Source organism: Neopsephotus bourkii, unplaced genomic scaffold (assembly GCF_033783945.1).
Source record: "Neopsephotus bourkii isolate Nb327-2 ecotype Australia unplaced genomic scaffold, CSIRO-AGI_Nbou_v1 NB_936, whole genome shotgun sequence".
In the NCBI taxonomy this organism is placed as follows: Eukaryota; Metazoa; Chordata; class Aves; order Psittaciformes; family Psittacidae; genus Neopsephotus; species Neopsephotus bourkii.
The window spans coordinates 4,072,071-4,091,403 of NW_026901430.1; the positions used below are offsets into that span (position 1 = coordinate 4,072,071).

General features: G+C 40.9%; 2 protein-coding genes across 3 annotated transcripts in view; one reads left to right on the top strand and one right to left on the bottom strand.

Annotated features, from left to right (window-relative positions):
- The window catches only part of PSMD10 (proteasome 26S subunit, non-ATPase 10), a 53,457-nt gene extending 47,372 nt beyond the window's left edge, over positions 1 to 6,085 (bottom strand). Inside the window, exons 1-5 of one of the 2 annotated variants that reach the window (XM_061358134.1) lie at positions 5,921 to 6,085; positions 5,683 to 5,781; positions 4,305 to 4,451; positions 4,034 to 4,200; positions 1,850 to 3,026 (exon numbers count right to left, since the gene is read on the bottom strand). In XM_061358134.1, coding sequence (XP_061214118.1) covers positions 2,873 to 3,026; positions 4,034 to 4,200; positions 4,305 to 4,451; positions 5,683 to 5,781; positions 5,921 to 6,034 — 681 coding nt within the window. In that variant the 5' untranslated portion in view covers positions 6,035 to 6,085 and the 3' untranslated portion in view covers positions 1,850 to 2,872. Of the gene's footprint in view, positions 1 to 1,849; positions 3,027 to 4,033; positions 4,201 to 4,304; positions 4,452 to 5,682; positions 5,782 to 5,920 lie in introns of those variants that run through there. The other variant, XM_061358135.1, reaches the window with a different exon arrangement.
- Positions 6,086 to 6,162: 77 nt separating this feature from the next.
- ATG4A (autophagy related 4A cysteine peptidase) lies at positions 6,163 to 19,032 on the top strand. The gene is made up of 13 exons (XM_061358129.1): positions 6,163 to 6,316; positions 7,817 to 7,927; positions 9,093 to 9,164; positions 9,549 to 9,647; positions 10,903 to 11,004; positions 11,526 to 11,598; positions 12,961 to 13,040; positions 14,001 to 14,188; positions 14,301 to 14,379; positions 15,302 to 15,447; positions 16,078 to 16,134; positions 17,261 to 17,372; positions 17,758 to 19,032. Exons 1-13 carry the CDS (start codon positions 6,307 to 6,309, stop codon positions 17,820 to 17,822), a joined length of 1,194 nt encoding a protein of 397 aa, XP_061214113.1. The 5' UTR covers positions 6,163 to 6,306; the 3' UTR covers positions 17,823 to 19,032.
- Positions 19,033 to 19,333: the final 301 nt, after the last annotated feature.

Below are 19,333 nucleotides of genomic sequence, written 5' to 3' on the forward strand. Positions count from 1 at the left end.
ATTCTACCAGTTGATCTTCATACTCCTCCCTCCCCAAAATATCCAGGGTAAACCTTAAGTCATGACCTGTACCGAGGTCTCTCCTTAACCTCTCTCATTGACTCTCATAGCAATTGTGCTAAGATCAACAAAATCACATCCTTCAAACTAGGTTTAGAAGCTTACTGAGAATTTCTGATATTCACACCCAAAGTTTTGTAAGCATGCAGAACTAGACATTAAGCATGCTGAGTAAACAGCAAGAGAACAGTTAAGTGCTATGCACTCTGGTTTGGGTGCCATTCCTTACCAAATGTGTTCCCTAATGAGATAATTCAAATCAGTTACTGGTCCAAGGGAGCCATGAGTTGGCTGACAGTGGCATTTATTTTAAATCTTTTCTTTGCTGACACTCTTGGCATTCTTTTACTCTTGCCCTTTATAGGAAAATATTAACAAACTTCACAACACTGCTGTAGTTGTCTTAGTTCTTCTAAAGTAATCTCCTGTATGTATGTCTTGGTTATATTTCTCTTGCTGCAACAGTTTTCCAACTTTTACTTTCTGCCCCAGCACTATGTGATTGAGGAAAGGAATATGTTATGTGGTCATTATAATAATTTTTACATCTTTCCTTAATCTGACCTCCATAAATTTCTCTGCATGCATTCCTTAGATAATTTGCTACAGGAAGATACGAGCTTATGCTGGTGAAGTTGTAATTACCTTCTACAGCAAATACAATCTTCCTAGAACACTACAGGTCATACATTTGCTAAAAAAGTAGATATTGCTCAAGTTGTTTTGATATAAGAAAGAACAATTGAACATGAGCTCTAGACTAATAATTCCTCTCATACTTCTAACCACCTCTCATACACACGACACTGGTGTGTAACAGATAGATTTACTTTTTATTTTTGCCCTTTTTTTTTTTTAATACTAATTGCTGGGGATGAGGAGGAAGGTAAGAAAAGTTACATTTATTTGGACTTTCTTAACACATTGAGATATTTTTGTAAGCCTTCTGGCAGATGTTTGTTCTCATTATGAAATTTCTCTAATGTAAAATAGTTTATGAAAACGGATGGGGCACTTTCCTAGCTTTCCACTGATGCTCTTGGCAAAGCACAAGCTAAATTAGGCACTGATCCCTGGTGTGTAGCTCAAAAACCCTGCAGAGCCATGTAGGATGGAGAAACGTTTTTTAGAATTTGCCTCAGATGTTCCAACACTCTTTGCTGCATGGCCCATTTATCTGCTCCTGAGGGAGTAGGGATCATTAATATGGAAACTAGATATTAAGCCAACATTCAAGCCACTATATGCTAGGGAAGTGGATTTACAAAGCCACAGAGCTATGGCAGGGTTTTTTTGCTATACAAACACCAAGGATGAACACAGAATACTAACTTCAGCTTTTCTCAATTCAAGATTTCAGTAATGCCTGCACAGCGTATAAGAAACATATACTCAGTCAGGTTCCTCCTTCAAGTAAGGTCTGCATGGTCAGCACTTACTGTATCCGCAAGTTACCCCTCATGTCCTCAAGAGGAAAGATTTAACCTGCATTTGTGTTCTAGAATAAATTTGTGTAAGTACTTAGTGAAGATATTTGTTTGGTTGTAAGTTTCCGTCCTGCTTATCAAAATAAATTGCATTACCTTAATCCCTACAAGTCAAACTGTAGAAACTGTCATCTTCCATTTCAACCTCTCCTTGCAGCTGAAGAATAACAGTATTTCCATACTGTGTAATGGATGGCAGCGTTTCATCTGACTTGTTGTTCACATCCCAAGTGCACAAGCTATTTAGAAAATATTGGTTTTGTTATATGTATGTTTAATAAAGTTTTATAACACCAAAAACAGCTGTTTAAGAAAGATCTTTATTTAACATAATTTCATCAGCTTCGTTTGTTTAGGAAGAGGAAAGCTATCCCACTCATGTCAAAAGTGATCTGATCAACATCAGAAGAGAAGGTCACTTTTCAGACTCAGTATCACTAGCTCTGCCTTCTAATAATACCAGATTTGCTATGAGTAAATAGCAATTAAACCAAGCTTCTGTTATAAAATAAGATGATACACTGCAAATATAAGTGCTACATAATGGGAGTCAAACAGACCAGAAAAAGAAATCTACAGATGGAGCAAGAGAAAACTAAATTAGATTCTAAGTACATCTCAGAGCAGTATTCAGAACCATCCATTATATGACAATATATTTGCAGAGGTGACCCTGAAGCTGTGCCTGCATTTCATAGGCAGTCCAGTGACTTGATCAAATACACATTCAAAGATTCAAAGAAACAGGATAAAAACAGGAAACAACAGAAAAACTTTAAACACCCAGAGCTCACTTGAATAGACTGAGAAGAGTAAACACAGATACAATCATCCAAATAACTGAGCAAACTGCATTCTACAAAGGGAGAGGTGTAGTTTAGAATCATCTGAAGGAAGAAAACCAATACCCACAAAACCCAAACCACACACAAACCACAAAGGCTGAAGCAAAAAGCAAAGACTCTAGAATAAGCTTCCAAAGTAAAATTGACTTTAAATGGTTAAAATGTTTTTGGTCCTGTTGCTTAAAAAAAGCAATCCTAATCTAGGTTCTGAATTAAAAGGAACAACTGCATTTATACAGATTACACTGTAAAGTGAAAGAAAACTGCAAGATACTGAAAAACACTTTAAAAACAGTGAACTGTTCAATTAACAGGAAGTACAAAGATTTGTTTTGGCACTGTACTTGAAAGAAAGCTAAAGATACACATTTTATTACCATGCTGATGTCCACACATGACATCCTAGTTAAACTGTCAAAATACAAAGTTTGCAGACCTACACACAAATGCAACAGGAAAGACTCAAGCCACAAGTCTCCACTAGCCTTCCACCATTCTTTTAAGTATGGCTCCCAGGCCACCCTTTGCCACTTTCAGTGGCGTCAGTTCTTCTTTATTCTCAATGTGAATACTTGCACCGTGAGACACCAGCAGCTTTGCCTCCTCCACTCTCTCTTCATCACAGGCTAAATGACTGTAATAAGAACAAGAAACCCACAGGCACTATTAAACAGTCCAATCTTATGAAGAGCAATAATTATGCCTTGTCAAAATGACACCATGAATGTTGGTGGGACATACATTCTAGAACAAGATCACACACAACCAACTACCTACACAGCTTCCAAAGCTTGCTGTCCAGTCACTCTGTTGTCATTAAGCAACTCAAGAACGTTCCTCTTGCTATTGCCCTTGCAACATTATGAAAATTCTTTCCATTAGGATTTGCCTCTGTAGTCAGTAAGCTAAGGATCACATAATCCACAGTTAAACTGGAAAATAGTAACCTCTGATCTGAAAGTGATAAACCAAATTGTACGATGCTTTAAAATAATCTGAAGTAAAGAGTTACTGAAAATGCAGCAAACACTTTTTTCCATTTGTCATAGTATCTTCAGAATAAACGTGTGTGTGCCAGGACAATGCTGGGCTTATGCATAGGTGAAACATACCTCTTGAATTTATTCATGGAAAATCTTGGTTCCACTGTAGATAAGGCAGTCTTGCCACCAACTTCAAAGCAGCTAAGGTTTTACCCTTACACGTTCAAACTGATCTCTAAGGTAATATCAAACACTGAACTGATTATACTTATACTGCAACTTAGTTTCCTTAGAGAGGTGCGTTAGCTCTTGCTTGACAGGACAGAGTAAGCCAGTCTGAACGACCCATTTCCTCAGACTTTGATGTCATTAGCTCGCTTTCTACCATCTAGTGGCCACCGAACATATTGCAAACCATTACAGAATGATCTACACTTTGTTAAGTAGATGTAGGAACACTTATAAAGTATGTACGTACAGACAGACCTAATCAAAATACTACGCATGATTTTCTCCAGTCTTTTTAATTACAAAGGGTTGTGAAGCAAGGGATTATTTTGAGGCAATAAGAAACTAAAAAAAAACTAAACTGAAGTAACAGAGTTTAATTTGATAGATAATGCTGTATTTAACAAAATGAAAATTAAAGGTTACTTACAGAGGAGTATTCCCTTCAGAGTCCCGTATATTAACAGCTGCATTATGCTGCAGGAGGATCTGTACCATTTTTAGGTTTCCTTTAGCTGCTGCTCTGTGTAATGGGGTGGATTCAAAATGATCCCTTGCATCCGGATCAGCTCCATTCTTTAAGAGCATGAGTGCAATCTGAATAGGCAGAAAGAGAAAGGAAGGAGGAAGAAGGAGGTAAAGCTGATACAACTAAACACTTCTAAGAGCAACACCACCTCCAGCAGCAGAAGCAAACATACCTCCTGCTTATTTTTGGAGGCTGCATAATGCAGAGGCGTGCAGCCATTCTGATTGACAGCATTCACGTTAGCACCCCTGGCAATGAGCGCTCGTACAATGTCATCGCGGCCTGCCGAGGCGGCAATGTGTAAGGGCGTCCAACCAGCCTGCAGAGCAAGGGGAAAACACGTTATTCAAACCATGAGTTTCAGGCAAAACCAAGACAAAGCATAACCCCAATACTGACTTGACTACTCACTAGTCATACTGCACATGTCCTTGTAACTGTAAAGCTAAACATTACTGCTTATCATCAGAGAGACAAGTCTCACATCCTCTCACAAGTCTGCACTTGACACCTAACAAAAGCTGCCAACTGAAGAACAAAAACCACTTCTGTTACACATGGTGTCTTGCAGGGAACATCAGTCCTGCAGAATTAATAGTAGTGGATTTTTAATAACAAATAAGAGTGGCAGAAAAGGGTGTCCAAAAGTTTCTGCAATCTTTTCTATAACCTACCCTCTAATTAAACTGACAGAACAGTTTACTTCTTTAAGGGTGGTCTTTAGGATACTTCATAGCAGATGCAATTATTTCAACCCTTTCTTAAGAACAGTATCAGACAATCTCCTTTACTGTGAAAGGAATTGAACCTGTGGAATCTCTGAACCCACGACATATGTTATAATGCCTTCCCCAATAATGAGAAATCTTCAGGGTACCTCATATGCTTTGGCACAACGTATTTAAGAGGATCACACTGAAATAAAGGTAACATGGAAACTCCCAACAAGCACCCAAATGCTGCTGGTTCTGCAACTTTGTGCATAAGAATTCTTCTATTAAAATTCCTTGATGATAAATAAGATTTGTTAAGTCTCATTACCCCTATTCCACATAAACTATGAGGGTGGTGAGGCCCCGGCACAGGGCGCCCAGAGAAGCTGTGGCTGTCCCATCCCTGTCAATGTTCACGGCCAGATTGGATGGGGCTTGGAGCAAGCTGCTCTAGTGGAAGGTGTCCCTGCCCATGGCAGGGGGTTGGAACTAGATGAGCTTTAAGGTCCAACCCAGACTATTCTATGACTCTCTGAAGCAGTGAGAGGCCTGCTTTCCTAGTGCGCACACAGTAGTACGTGCTTTCTAAAATCTCCCAGACACCACAGTGGATACACCAACTGACTGAAGACGGAGCAAACCAAGGAAGCGACCAGTGCCAGTCGCCACCGGGAGCTGCCGGGGGGGCTTCTGCGGCTCACACCGTGAGGGTAAATGATCTGGACACAAGCTGCTGATCCCAGCTCTTCACGCCAGCCCAACTCCCTCAGGCTCCCGGCAGCAGCCCCATGCCCGGGGTCAGCTCCACACAGGGGTGGGGGATCCCGCGGCACTCACATCGTCTTTGTCGCCCACAGGCACACCAAGGCCGAGGAGGAGGTCGGCCACGTCCGTGTGTCCTGCCGAGCAGGCCCAGTGCAGCGCGGTGCGGTTGTCCTGAGGGAGGGAAGGAGGGAGCGGCGGTGAGCGGGAAGGTGAGGAGCGGGGGGCGGCTGACAGGAGCCGCTCCGCACGGAGAGGCCCCGCAGGCCGCCGCTCTCGCCCCGGAGGGCAGGGAGGGCCGCTGCCGGCTGACCTGGTCGGTCTTGGTGGCCAGGGCCTTGTCGCGCAGCAGCTGGGCCCGCAACTCCTCCAGGCGCCCGGCGTAGGCCAGGTTACAGACCCCCACGTCAGACACTGCTCCCTCCATGCTCACCGCTGCCTCAGCCTGCCAACAGGGGCAGAACCTCGGCTCGACCGCCGGCCAATCAGAACAGCGCCGGGGCTAGCCCAACCAATCGCACCTACCAGCCTGCTTCTCTCGCCTCTCGTGCCGCCGGGGCTGCTGGGATATGTAGTCCAACGGGCGGGAGGCGGTGCGCTGCCGAGGGCCGCCGGGACTACACCTCCCGGGGCGCCCCGCGCCGCGGCCGTGTTGTGCCTCCGTGTCGGGGCGAGGAGGAGGATGGTGACAGCGGGAGGATGGAGTCAGGTGAGGGGCGGCGGCGGGAGGCCGCGGAGGGGGCGAGGGTTGAGCGGGGCCCGTGCCCGGCTGCTGTGGCGGCGGTTGGCGGGGCAGGGGTCCTGGCGAGGGGCTGGGCCGCGCCCCTGGGGCTGAGGAGCGAGGTGGGGGTCGGTGCTCTCCGTCGTGAGGGGTTTGCCTGGCGGTGAGGGCCAGGGCCCAGCGGCAGCTCCCGGGGCGGGGGCACAGAGAGCTGCGGTGCGGAGGGACTCGGCCGGGGCGGCCCGAGGCCGGCGTTGCCGCTGGCAGCGGCGGGAGAGGGGACGACTCTGCGGGGGTAATTCTGCGGCCCTCGGCCGCGGGGAGTGCGGGACTGGGAAGAGAAACCACGGGAGTGCTGTCCCGACGGCCGCGGAACCGGGACGCAGCCCCCTCCTCTGGGTTTGGAGGGGTGAGAGTCTGTGTCTGGGGTCAAACTCGGGCAGTTTATCCTATAAGTGCAATGACTGGGGAGTTTCTGACGGAGAAGACAGAGCCCCCTGTAAGAAGTTCTGCTCTATAGAGTGTCTTAAAGAAGTTGATGGTGGTTTTGAACAGCTGCCTACGGTAACGTGCAGAGGAGCTGCATCTCCAGTGCTTGGTAGCACCGACCTGGGGCACCAGTAGGCTGCTGTAGCTCAGCTGCACCTCCGATTGCTATAATACATGTTTTTATATTAAATATCTTTTGTACCTTTACCTGCTGATTATTTATTCTTTATACTGTCTGTGTGTGCACTTAATGTGAAGAGTAAAACATAATGGTGTTTGCTTTCACCTTCTGATTTTGCAGCAGTATATCCCTTAAGTTTGTTATCAAAAAGAAGTGATTTTACATTAATTTTTACACTTGGAGGCCTGTTTCACTCTTCCAGAAAACCCTGCTTTAATGATCTAAAAAAAATAATAAAAATTGAACCGTCTTCTTTTAGTAACATTAATTATAATTTGCTATTTTGTACTAAATAGACCTAGTGTTGAAGAACAGCAGTAATACTTTTTTTATCCTGATGTGTTTCAAATCTCCAGTGAGGAAAGTAAACCCCAGCCTTCCTAACACTTTTCACATGCTTCTCATTAAGCACAAGGCCATAATCACTCTCAGTCACAGTTTTTGTACATCTAGGATCAAGCATAGGCACATATGCTGTGATGCCTGAATTGGTTTTTCCTTTCCTTGTTTCCCTGAATCCAATCTTGCTCTCACTGAAGTCATCCTCAATTTCTGCTGCTGGCGTCAGTCAGATGTTTATAACTGAGGTGTCAGCCATGGTATTCTCTCAGCACTTGCTGAGGATTGAAATAAAAACCACTGGAGACATTGGATATTTCAGTGTCAGAAGAGCTTGTCAAAGAAAAAAGACTAAATACAGCTGACAGCACTGTTCAGAAGACCTGAAGACTACAGCTAGTTGTGTTGGAGAGCTCAAAGTTTTGCGTGAAAGAACAAAGGGATAAAATGGAATTTGAATTGTGTGTATTCCTGTTCAGTTTTGTCTAGGTATGAAAACCAGATCACTATACTGTCAGACTACTTAGAAGAATTTCCAGAAACTGATGAGCCAGTGTGGATTCTGGGAAGGCAACACCACCTAAACACAGGTATCTTTAGAATGAAAATTATCTGTAAAATCTATAGGGCATTCATAGATCCACATGAAGCAGCAGCTCCTGATTTCCTTACATTCTCTAAATGTCTCATGAGAGTTTATTTTTCTCCACCAACAAAAGCCAACTATAAGCAGCAGTATGCATCGTGTAATCAAACTGGAAGTTTACCAATGTACTTTCTAACATAATTCATGCAAAGAGATTGTACTTGTAGCAAAGGTTAGTCAGGTCACCTCTTAACATCAAATGCCTCAGAAATAGATAAAGGAATAACTTTGGGAGAATGTTCAGTGTAACTAATGTTATTTTCTCTAGAGAGATGCTACCTGCAGCCTGTTACTTGCAACTAAAGTGATATTTCTAAAGGATAATAATAATAAATAAATCTACGTCCCATGCTGTATTTTGATGAAAATAAACATATGACCTAAAAGTCATAGCAGATGTTTGTATATCATACAAAACAAAGATTTCAGAAATGAGCTTTGCTCCTTGGGGAGCAGGCATGGGCATCTCCTGTGTGGCATATTGAAGGCAGTGGCTATTGATGCAGGGCTGGTGTTCAGGACAGCGGCAGGGCACCACGTACAGCCTCCATCGGCTGAAGGATGCCTTGGAAAGGCCACTGTGTCAGCTACAGCACAGAGAAAATGCAGCAAATAAGGTTGTTAAGAGTTGTTCAGAGCCTTTGGGAGAATTGTGTAAGTGCATGTGTTAAAAAAAAAATAGAGAGATTTAATTACATTTCATATTATGAACCTTTTCTTAAAGAGGCTTTGTATTGGGTTTGGAGGTAATGCATAAATCCATGTTGGTTTGCGTGTAGAAATTCTTTGCCTTTCTGAACTCGCTTTACCAGTTCTTTCCTGAGGACATAGTTCTCCCTAGTTGTTTCATTCAAGCTGGGCATAGTCATTCCAAACACCTTGGAAAACTTCATTGGCTAATAATTATTTCATCCTTAATAAGGTAATTTTAATTAGCAGTCTGCAAAAGCTCGCTCTGTTTAAACAGCCAAAAATAGTTTAAGGGTCTTGTATGTGAAAGCTAACAGAAGTGTTCCATGCAATCTGTATATTGACTGTACAAGGAAATTATACTTTTTCAGGTTTAACAATCCATTTTAATAATTTATTTCCTCTTAAAAATATTCCAGACAAATCTAAGTTATTGTTGGATATAAGTGCTCGTCTCTGGTTTACATACAGAAGAAAGTTTTCGCCTATTGGTGAGTATGCAGCAGAGCAGCTGCTTTGTGATGTGACCATGGACTGAAATACCATTTTTACAGTATTTGAACAATTTGAGCATCATTTTAACTGTTTATGTAAATAAAATACTAAAGCTATTACCAACTCTGTTTACTTGCACGTGCAAGTCATCAGGTCTTCACATCTGTCTAGCAAGCAGTAGTTAGACATAGAATCATAGAATAGTTAGGGTTGGAAAGGACCTTAAGATCATATAGTTCCAACCAGCAATATGGAAAGAGAAGATCTTGCTCAGTACCTTCTATCCATAGCGCAGTTGTTGGAGATTTTAACTCTGAAATTTTCTGTGGTGCTGCATTCATTTTAAAGCCCATATTGATCATAATGAACTTTTTTAATAGGAGGCACTGGTCCTTCATCTGATGCTGGCTGGGGATGTATGCTGCGATGTGGGCAGATGATGCTGGCACAAGCACTGATCTGCAGACACTTAGGAAGAGGTGAGTACTATCGCGGAGTGAACTTTCGGGTTGTTTGAAGACTGTTTAATTTTTGTTGTAGCTTTCCATACAAGCCAAATACCTAAATTTATTAATGAAACTTTATTTGATGCCCTGAGAGATGCTATTAGTGAATTATTCTTCTCTGTCAGGGCAAAATCGTGCCATCCTTTAGCAGAGAAATAGAAACAGACAGAGAACAAATAGGGAATCCCACTATTGTTGTTTTATAACTCTTTTTGAGGAATGCCTGAGCTGAGGACAAGGAAAAACCTGCCAGCATGGGTCTGAGCTCTTGCCCTTCTCTTCATTGCTTACATAGCCACCAAATATTCACACACACTGCCTGTATGAATAATGACATAGCAATAGACACCACACTGCGTATTTCACAGACCACTCCCCCACCACCAACCTGAGGTCCAAACCCCAAAGGAGAACCCAAGCAAGCTCTTAAGCCCATATCAGCACCTCACATCCCAGAATCACGGGTAAGTGTCATAGGTCTGTCTGGTCTGTGTGTAGCTTCTGTGACAGTTGGATTCTTACAGTTAGGTCTGTAATCCTCATGGTATTGTGCTGTGGTTTCTATGGCAGCATGCTTTGTGGATTTATCCACTTGAATAGCTGAATGCACAGAACACAGGTGCAAGGATTTAACTGAAGGAGTAGGCCAACAAACAAATTACCTGAGAAAAAACAGGCTATGAACTTGTATGTAGCTACTTCATAGTGTCAGCCCTACATAAGTGTTTCTCCATCAGTAAATGGGAGTCAACTACCTTATGTTAGAAGCAAGAGCGCAGACAGCAAAGTTACGTGGTGAAAGATGTGGGAGATGGCCAGCGTTATTTGGACTTTGCCTTATGGATCTGATACCACTATCTTACAAATGCTTACGTTATGCTTACAAATCTAATAAAATCTAAATGGAGCATGTTGTTTTTCCAGCGTTCACAGAAGTTCGCATCCAGCAATAGCTCTCTTCTCCGCAGTGTTCACTCAGAACATACTTGCAGTTGACATTTTTCTTTTATTTTCCCAGTTTTCACAATCTAGCCTGTGATGATAAGGGCAGTTTGATAATAAATGACAAGGTGTGACTTCTAGGGATTCTAAACAAAATGTAAATCGTAGAGATGGAGTCTACATTAGTCTTTTAATATCTCATTTGTAGTAGCTAAAAACTTGATCAGGATGATGGGCAACATTATTATTTTTTAATCTGTATGACTTTTTTTTTTTTCCCTGTAAGATTGGCAATGGGAAAAACACAAAAAACAACCAGAAGAATATCATAGAATCTTACGGTGCTTTCTAGATAGAAAAGATTGTTGCTATTCCATCCACCAAATGGGTAAGAACATCACCTTTTCTTTTTTCCCATTGAAATGCCTGTGTTGAATTTTTTTAATCGAAAATGTTAATTCAGAACTTTTAAAAGGTGATTATGAAGACAGTGTACTTGTTTATATATAAATAAAAATCCATGCAAATGGGTACAAAGAAATGTTATTCGCTGAGACCTAAGTAAACCTGTATACAACAGTCTGGCTCTTGGTAAAGTATGTGAGCCTCAGGTACTAGAGATGATAGTATTAAAATAGACAGTCACAATGCTTATTGCTGTAATTTCTAATAAAGGGCACTAATATTTGTAATTCTTATTAGTTTATAAACTCGCTGTAAAGGAACTAGCAGTCATTAAGATTTGAAAAGAGCATAGACTGAGAAAATTATTGCTGCTAAAACAGTTTGCAGTTGCTCTAGAATGTATGTTAAAATATCAGTAGGTCATGCTGTTTAACAGAGATTGTGACCAGAGTCTCTGTGGTCTTTTTTTTTGTGTCCTGTATGTGTTTTCTTCATAAAAAACAGCGCAGATGGGTGTTGGAGAGGGGAAATCAATTGGAGAATGGTTTGGACCAAATACAGTTGCTCAAGTCCTGAAGTAAGTCAGCTTGTGCTAGCTCATTCAGAATGTATTCCCCCCACTTAGTGTCAGCTCTGCTCAGAGACCAAGATGAGGCCCAAGATAGAGTTTTAAAGGCTGATGCTTCTCTTGCAGACCAAGGACTATATATGCCATGTGTCTGCAAGTACAGTGCAGACCATGGTGCTGTAGCCTGCTGGGTAGGTATTGAGTTGGGATTGGGTGAGTTCTAAATTTTGATGCGCCAAAAGTCTGGGGAAGACCTGCAGAAAGGTCTCTGCTGCCGTGCTGTTGACATGCCCTAGACAGTAAGCACCACAGACAGGTGTTTCCTGCTGCATAGTGGCACAGCTTTGACAGGTCAAGAGTGCCACCATGCAAGTTATACTGTAGTGGTATGTGAAGCCATCATCAGTAAGCATCAGTGAACATCAGTGAAGCCATCCAGGCCAAGAAGCAACTGAACTGCAATTTCCCACTGTCTGAGCTACAGTTCTGCCTGAAGGCTGCTGTATAAAGCATGGTCAGCTCCTCCTAGTTCAGAAACCGCGCTTAAAAAGTTGACTTGCTGTGTTTCTGAGGGATAGGTGGATGTGCCAAATCTCAAGTGGAGGCTAGACTGCAGGTCCAGAGTGCTCAGCAGCAATTCATTGCATTCTTAGGACAGAAACATTCTGCAGAGAGACAGGAGCTAAAGCATGCCATGTCCTTCAGCTCTTTTCACTTACAAATTGTTCTTGTCTTAGTGCTAAAATGCAGGTTTTTCTGGCTTATTTTAGACAGCTGGCTTTGCCTGTGCAATGTAAGAGTGTAACTTGCTTGATCAGAGTCCTGGATTTTACACAAATGGACAGAAACCCATGTGCTGAATCCTCCTTTCTGGTGCTGAAAACCCTTAGCTAGTCTAGCTTTTGACACCACAATTCTGCTGTCTGCATGTGCACAGAAATAGTTCTACTGAATTTAGTGCAACTTCTTAAGCAAAAAGTAATATGCAGAACTGGCACAGGAATTGTTTCCTTTCTAAACAGTGCCAGGCACAATGGGCAAGATCCCACTGCTGGGGCTGTTAAAAAGTAATAAATCTAATTATGTGGTTGAGCTATTACTATTGCTGCATTTGGCAAAAGGACAAAACAGTTTTCACATGGTACAGTGTGTGCTTTTCCTGGTACCACTCAGTATTTACTTTTCTAAATATATTAAGCATGCAAAGTTATCTTTTTATTACCTGGAGTTTTCAAAAACTATCCAACAAATGTGTTTTTCCAAAGAACCAGTTTAATGTTTTTACTCAAGTACTATCTAATTGTTCTGAATCAAAAAGTTACCCTCATGGTCCTAATATTTTATATTAATTATTACTTCAATGTTTTCTAGGAAGCTTGCTTTATTTGATGAATGGAATTCATTAGCAGTTTATGTATCTATGGACAATACAGTGGTCATTGAAGACATCAGTAAGTGAAACAAAAGTCTTTCTAAGTCTACTTTAGCATCTTAACAAATATTAGGGAGAAGAATAGCTCAAACTGATTGCAAATTTAAGTGTTTTGGGAAACTTTGTTTTGGGACTGTTAACAGTTGGACTCTGATCTTAAAGGTCTTTTCCAACCTAAATGATTCTGTGATTAATTTCCTGGTTACAGTTGTTGATTGAACTCCACTTTCTGGAATGTATCTAAATATGACCAAAATACTTTGGGGCCATCCCTGCTTGTTCCCAAGGAAAGAAAAGAAAGGAAAGAAATACAAACTCAGGCTTTGGGTGTCCAAAACTCAAGCTAGCACAGCATGATGCCATGGTGGCTAACTTACAGACCATGCAGGTTGGAGGAAGATGGATTTTGGTCTGTGCTATCTAAACTCCTACCCCAGAAATGGAATGAAGTTTCATGTAGAAATACAGACAATTGCTTTTAATACAGAGTTTGCCAAAGAGAAACCAGGGCAGATCCTAGAGAAACACAAATGGCCAGGCTTAATTTTCAGCTGTAAGAAGGGTGGGTTTACAACTGGTATTTACCCACAGCCTATTTCTGCTTTAGTCCCTGCTTCTGCTTACTTTATGTTTACATCACTGGCAGGACAGAGTTCCCTGAAGAGTTTCTAATGCTGTCATCTGTTGTTGGATTTCCCAGTCAAAGCTTGACAGTATTAATAATTATAGCGGTAAATGTAACTTGACTTAAATGTTCATTCCCCAGTCATTTATCTCATGTCTCACTAATGCGCCAGCGCACACTCTGTCTGCTGGAATTACTGCTACTAAATAGTGATGATTTCCATGCCCTGCTCCTTTTGTCTTAAAACAAGAGTTCTGTAAAGATGTTTGGGAAAGTGTCTCAATTCATGATTGAGAGGAAGATCTGCTCTGTGTTCCTTTGTGCTTTCACTGATTTCTGGTTTTATTCCCACAGAGAAAATGTGCTGGTCCCCTCCACAGGGCAGCAGTGCAGCCCACAGCACTGCATATCTGCACAGGGGTGCTCTGGGCCGAAACAAGAACACAGCAGGATTCTGTACAGGCTGGAAACCCCTCTTGCTTATCATACCTCTGCGGCTAGGAATAAATCACATAAATCCAGTATACATTGATGCGTTTAAAGTAAGTTGAGGGTTGTTGGGTTTTTTTTAGTTAATTGTTTGTTATTGTGAAATAAGTTGAGGTATCTGTTATATCAGTGCCGATTTCATTTTTTCTCCCTTCGAATGCCTAGGAATGCTTTAAGATGCCACAGTCCTTGGGAGCATTAGGAGGGAAACCAAATAACGCCTATTATTTCATAGGATTTCTAGGTAAGGCAAAAAGCAACTCGTTCCAAATATGCACAGGTTCTGAAGAGAAAGGAGGTTTTTGGAAGGGGAAATAGTAAGCAGTTTAAGCATGAGTATAGAGTAGAAGAAATGAAGAAAAATATCTCAAATACTTCTGGAACAGTATGGTATCACCCTGTAAGAATGGAAAAGTAGCAGCAAGCCTTGATGTAAAATTAAATAACGATACAAGCAAGAGCACCGCACTGAGAAAAGTTTATAGCATTTGACAAGTGCCAAATGTCATGACTGCAAAAATACTGAGTTTTCCTTAGTCTTTAATACTGCCTAATGAAGGGTGTCTTGTTTTATTCTTTTGCTTCACAGTTTTCTTAAATTAAATTCTCATATTTCAAACTCTTTCTGACAGCAGAATCTTTTTTCACCTTCTTCCATGTATTCCTTTAAATTACAGCAATAGTTAATACCAGATTCAGTTGCACCCCATTTTGAACCATAATTTTATGGCTATTTTGTTCTTCCTTTTGTGAAACCTGAACTCTTTTAGTCAGATGTCCTTGTTCCAATTTCTGAGTGAATGCCTAATGGGATTACAGATTGCATTTGTAGTCATTCCATAATTTTTGATCTGTGGAATGTTTTGGGATTACAGTGGTTGAGATTTTTAAGAAGTGTATCAGACCTCACATAGAAGAGGGAAAGTATGTGGCAAAGGTAGAACAAATCAACCAACAAATCTACTTTAGCAGGTCACAACAGAAGATACTAAATTCCCTGGGGGAAACTCTTGTACATGTCCTTCTGAATCCCTTAAAGACTCCCTAGCTGGAAAGACAACATATGGACTGTGATGATAATTAATTCCCGTTCTACATGTCTGGATGGAATAAGTGCTTATTGAAGCCTCTTGCTTATTATCAACCTGTGGATTTCACCCCTACAGGCAATGAGCTGATCTATTTGGATCCTCACACCACTCAAAGTTTTGTAGATTCAGAAGAGAATGGCACAGTTGATGACGAGAGCTTCCACTGCCAGCAAGCCCCACACAGAATGAAGATTATGAATTTGGACCCTTCAGTAGCTTTAGTAGGTGTTAGGGATGTACTAATGCATGTATGTACAGATGCATGTACTTTATTTCAAAGTAATACCTCTGTGTATCGATAAAGGCATTTCCTTGAGCAGAATCAGAATCACAGGGCAGTATTCTATGTTCTAAAAATCAGCACATGGTAGTTTATATATTAACTGCCTAGGATGCATTAATCTCAGGTCAAGCAGGGAATTGACTGTTTTATATCCAGGGAGCTAATTAACCTTCTTTGATGAGCAGCATTTACTGTTTGCAAAAAGTATTTTGAAGGTCAAGGTAAGGAACTGAATCAGGTTTCTTTATTTTATTCCATCACTACCATATATATATGGTCATTCTGGGCAAGTTACTTACTTAAGCTTAATTTATTTTATATCATTTACAAATCTTTAAATGGAATTAATTTGTAGAAGTCATCCAGCATACATCACAAGAACGCTATGGTAGTTGCAGGAATTAAATCTGGTCCCATGCTCATGTCCTTTGGTTGGGTGGAGGGTGGTTGTCATTTGAAACATATGTTTCTAAAGCTTTATACAAGGCAGAAAGATACCACAGCATCCTTTGCTCATTGCCATACTGTTATTATTTGATACCCACTACTGTATGTATTTTTTCCTTAGGGCTTCTTTTGCAAAGAAGAATGTGATTTTGATAACTGGTGTAGTCTTGTACAAAAGGTAATACTCTCTTGGGTTCCTCTGTACAAAATAACTTGCAATGTTTTAATGGAAATTCCCATTGCATCTTTCCCTGTGTGCAAAGTAAATGAGCCAGAGAAGGATGCATTACTGTATCAGCGCAAGCCAGTACTACTGAAGTACTGATCAGAGCTTGCTCAACATTCTGACAACCATCAACCCTGCCACTAGAAAAACAAGTGTAACTATATACCCTTAAAAAGTTAGTCTTTTTTTTTTTTCACTCTACTGTGTTACCGTCTGAAACTTAGTCACTAACTGAGCAATAGATGATCAAACTAAGTATCAGCTGCCAAGCTGAAGTAGTTTCTTTGTTTGTTTCCTGGTCCTTCTTTATTGTTTAACACAGCATTTTATTACACATTCTAGTTATGACTTAGTCCGTGGTACCACAGCAGGGCTGACTCTGTTAAGTGCTGCATTCCTCCAGCTCCTGCTGAGCTGTGGGACACAAAAGGCACTTGCTGCCCCAGGACGGGACATTTCTGCACTCGGTATGCTGAACAGCAGAAGTATGAATGTAACACCAGCCTCGAAAGGCATTTATTGATATAAAAAAAAAAGGCTAATGAAAGCAGTTTGTGAATAACTGAAATACAGGATATGATATAGCTTACCTGATTGAAGAGGAGTGAAATTTGGCTTAATTAACTTGTTTCTCCTGATCAGAACTTGTCTTTCAAAATCTATTGGGGTGTTTTTTGATAGATTTGTCTTTTGTTCCCATCGATCAACAGAAAGCTTGAACACTGATTGATCCATGCAAGTCATTTTCTTTTAAAAGGCAGAAAATACTGCTTGCTTTTGGTGTCTGTTTGCTACATGTAAACAAAATTGTAGGTGTATGGATACCAGAGCTCATCAGAACACACTGATAACTTGTAGGGCAGATTATCTGTCTTCTAGGTGTGTTTTCAGCTAGGAAAATGTTCCAGAGATCTGAGAAGCAGTGATTTGTAATGAGATATGCTTGTTTTTCTCTGAATGTCTTCATGAAGCCTTTGGATTTTGAGAGACATAATAGTTACAAATGTTTTTAATCAGACATTTCTGTGTATGAAGGTTCTCTTGAGGCATCTTTATAATGAAAGTATTCTATCCTCAGGAGATTCTAAAGCAACAGAGTCTACGGATGTTCGAGCTGGTCCAGAAGCATCCACCACACTGGCCTCCTTTTGTGCCACCAAGCAAGCCGGAGGTGACGACCACAGGAGCAGGTGCAGTACTGACTGAAAGCAGTGTGGCAGAGCCTTCCTCCTTGGCAAAGAGAGCAGTCAGCACAGGAGCAGCAACTGCACTTTCCTAGGGGCAAAGTATTCACCACATGATGAAATGCCTTATGTTTACAGAATATCAGATCTGTATCCAGTCAGGCCACATACAATTGCTAGCACAGAGATATATATGCATATTTTCTTAATATTGCAAAATACTTTGAAGGACAGATATTGGAAAAGGGGGTTTTGGTGGAGTTTTTATGTTTGCTCGGGTTTTTGTCTGTTTTGGGTTTTGGGGTGAGTGGGGTTTTTGGGGTTTTTTTAGTAAACAAAATTAGGCATGTCTTTAGATTCTAAGTTGTTTAATTTTTTGTATGTTTTCCAGAACTCATTGAATCTACTGACAAGCTATTTGAATTGGAAGAAGAATTTGAAATCCTGAGTGTATGAAGGAAACTGTGGTGACCCTTCTGAGTATTGAACGTATTGCTAATATTATTGCATTGACGTAAATCAAACAGCCATGTTAGCCCCAAAGTGCCTGAAATGACAGAAAACAGAGCACAAAAACGTGGTAGTGTCCAAAACTCCAACAGCGACAGTTCCTTCTGTCAGAGAGCTTCCCCAGATGGAAAAGCAGTAGAAGATCTCATAGTAAGAGCCTTAAAGGGAACTTCTTTTTAATGTGTGTCTTTTCTGAAGACAGACTGTTGAGATTAAGGTAAAAATAAGTCTGTGGGCTGTGTGTCTGGAGAAAGGAATAACACAAAATGGGTGTTTCTTGCTCTCGTATAATGCAATATAGTTCTTAAAGCAAAACAGTCTCCAGTTAAGGAGGATGTTTCCTTCCGTCCCCTCCTGTGGGCTGCATTGTTGGGAAATATTGTCTTGTTTAAAAGATCGACTGGATCAGAAGAAAACCGTTTCCTTGTTAAATATTTTAACATGTATTTGAGCAACCACACTTTATTACAAAAATGTTTCTGTGAAAGGAACTATGTCTAACGTATATGTTTTGCAATAGCCTTCCTGTTTCTGGGAAACCTCAAGAGGAACAGGAGCCTCAAATATATGATATCGATCACAACCACTGTTAGAGTTATGATATATTTCACCTTGACCTTAAAACTCAAATCATTAAAACTTAGGCTGACTTTTCTTTTGGAGCTAAAATGAGTCAAAGGTGGTTTAACTGTACCTTATTTATTATAAAAAAGATTTACACAAGTTTCTCTGTTACAGCACTTTATCTGTGCATCTAATAAATTTCTTAAGCTTTTCATAGGTTGTATGCTGCTATATTTTCTTAATTTGTTTGTGTGAACTAAATACAAACCAGGTTATTTTAAAACTTAATATATAGGCATATGCAAATTACTTGTTGTTTTCTGACTTGTTGCCTTTTGAAATCTGTTTTGGTAGAAGTGCCTTAATTCTGCAGGTTTATCAGAACAGCCTATGCAGTTTGAGTCCTAAGGCAGAGTGTCTCTCTAGCAGCCATAAGAAAACCAGCTCAGAATAATTAAAGGCAAAGATCTTTTAATCCATTCTGAAGTTCATTTTTACTATCAGAGAGTCCCCATGATGGTCATTCTGTCGCAGTGTTATGGATGTGAATCACAGTTTCATCTTCACCAATAAATGACAATACAGAGAATCACCAGATGCTGTCGCCTCTCACTTGCATTTTGTGAGCGGGGCCAGGGTGATTTCCAAGAGAACAGAGCATGTTCCGTCGTTCTTGCTTTCAGTGTTTACTAACCACAGTGTGGAAACCATACATTTAGAAAAAACACTGTTTTCTTCCCCTTTCTATGGGTTAGCTGCAAAGTACTACTATTTAATACATGAACTTACTGTTCATGTAACAGTAACTGTAGCCCTCTGCTCCTACAGATGAAAATGAAGCCCTTGTTCTGAAATGCTCAGTCTTGAGTGATGACTGCTAAAAAATGGAAGCA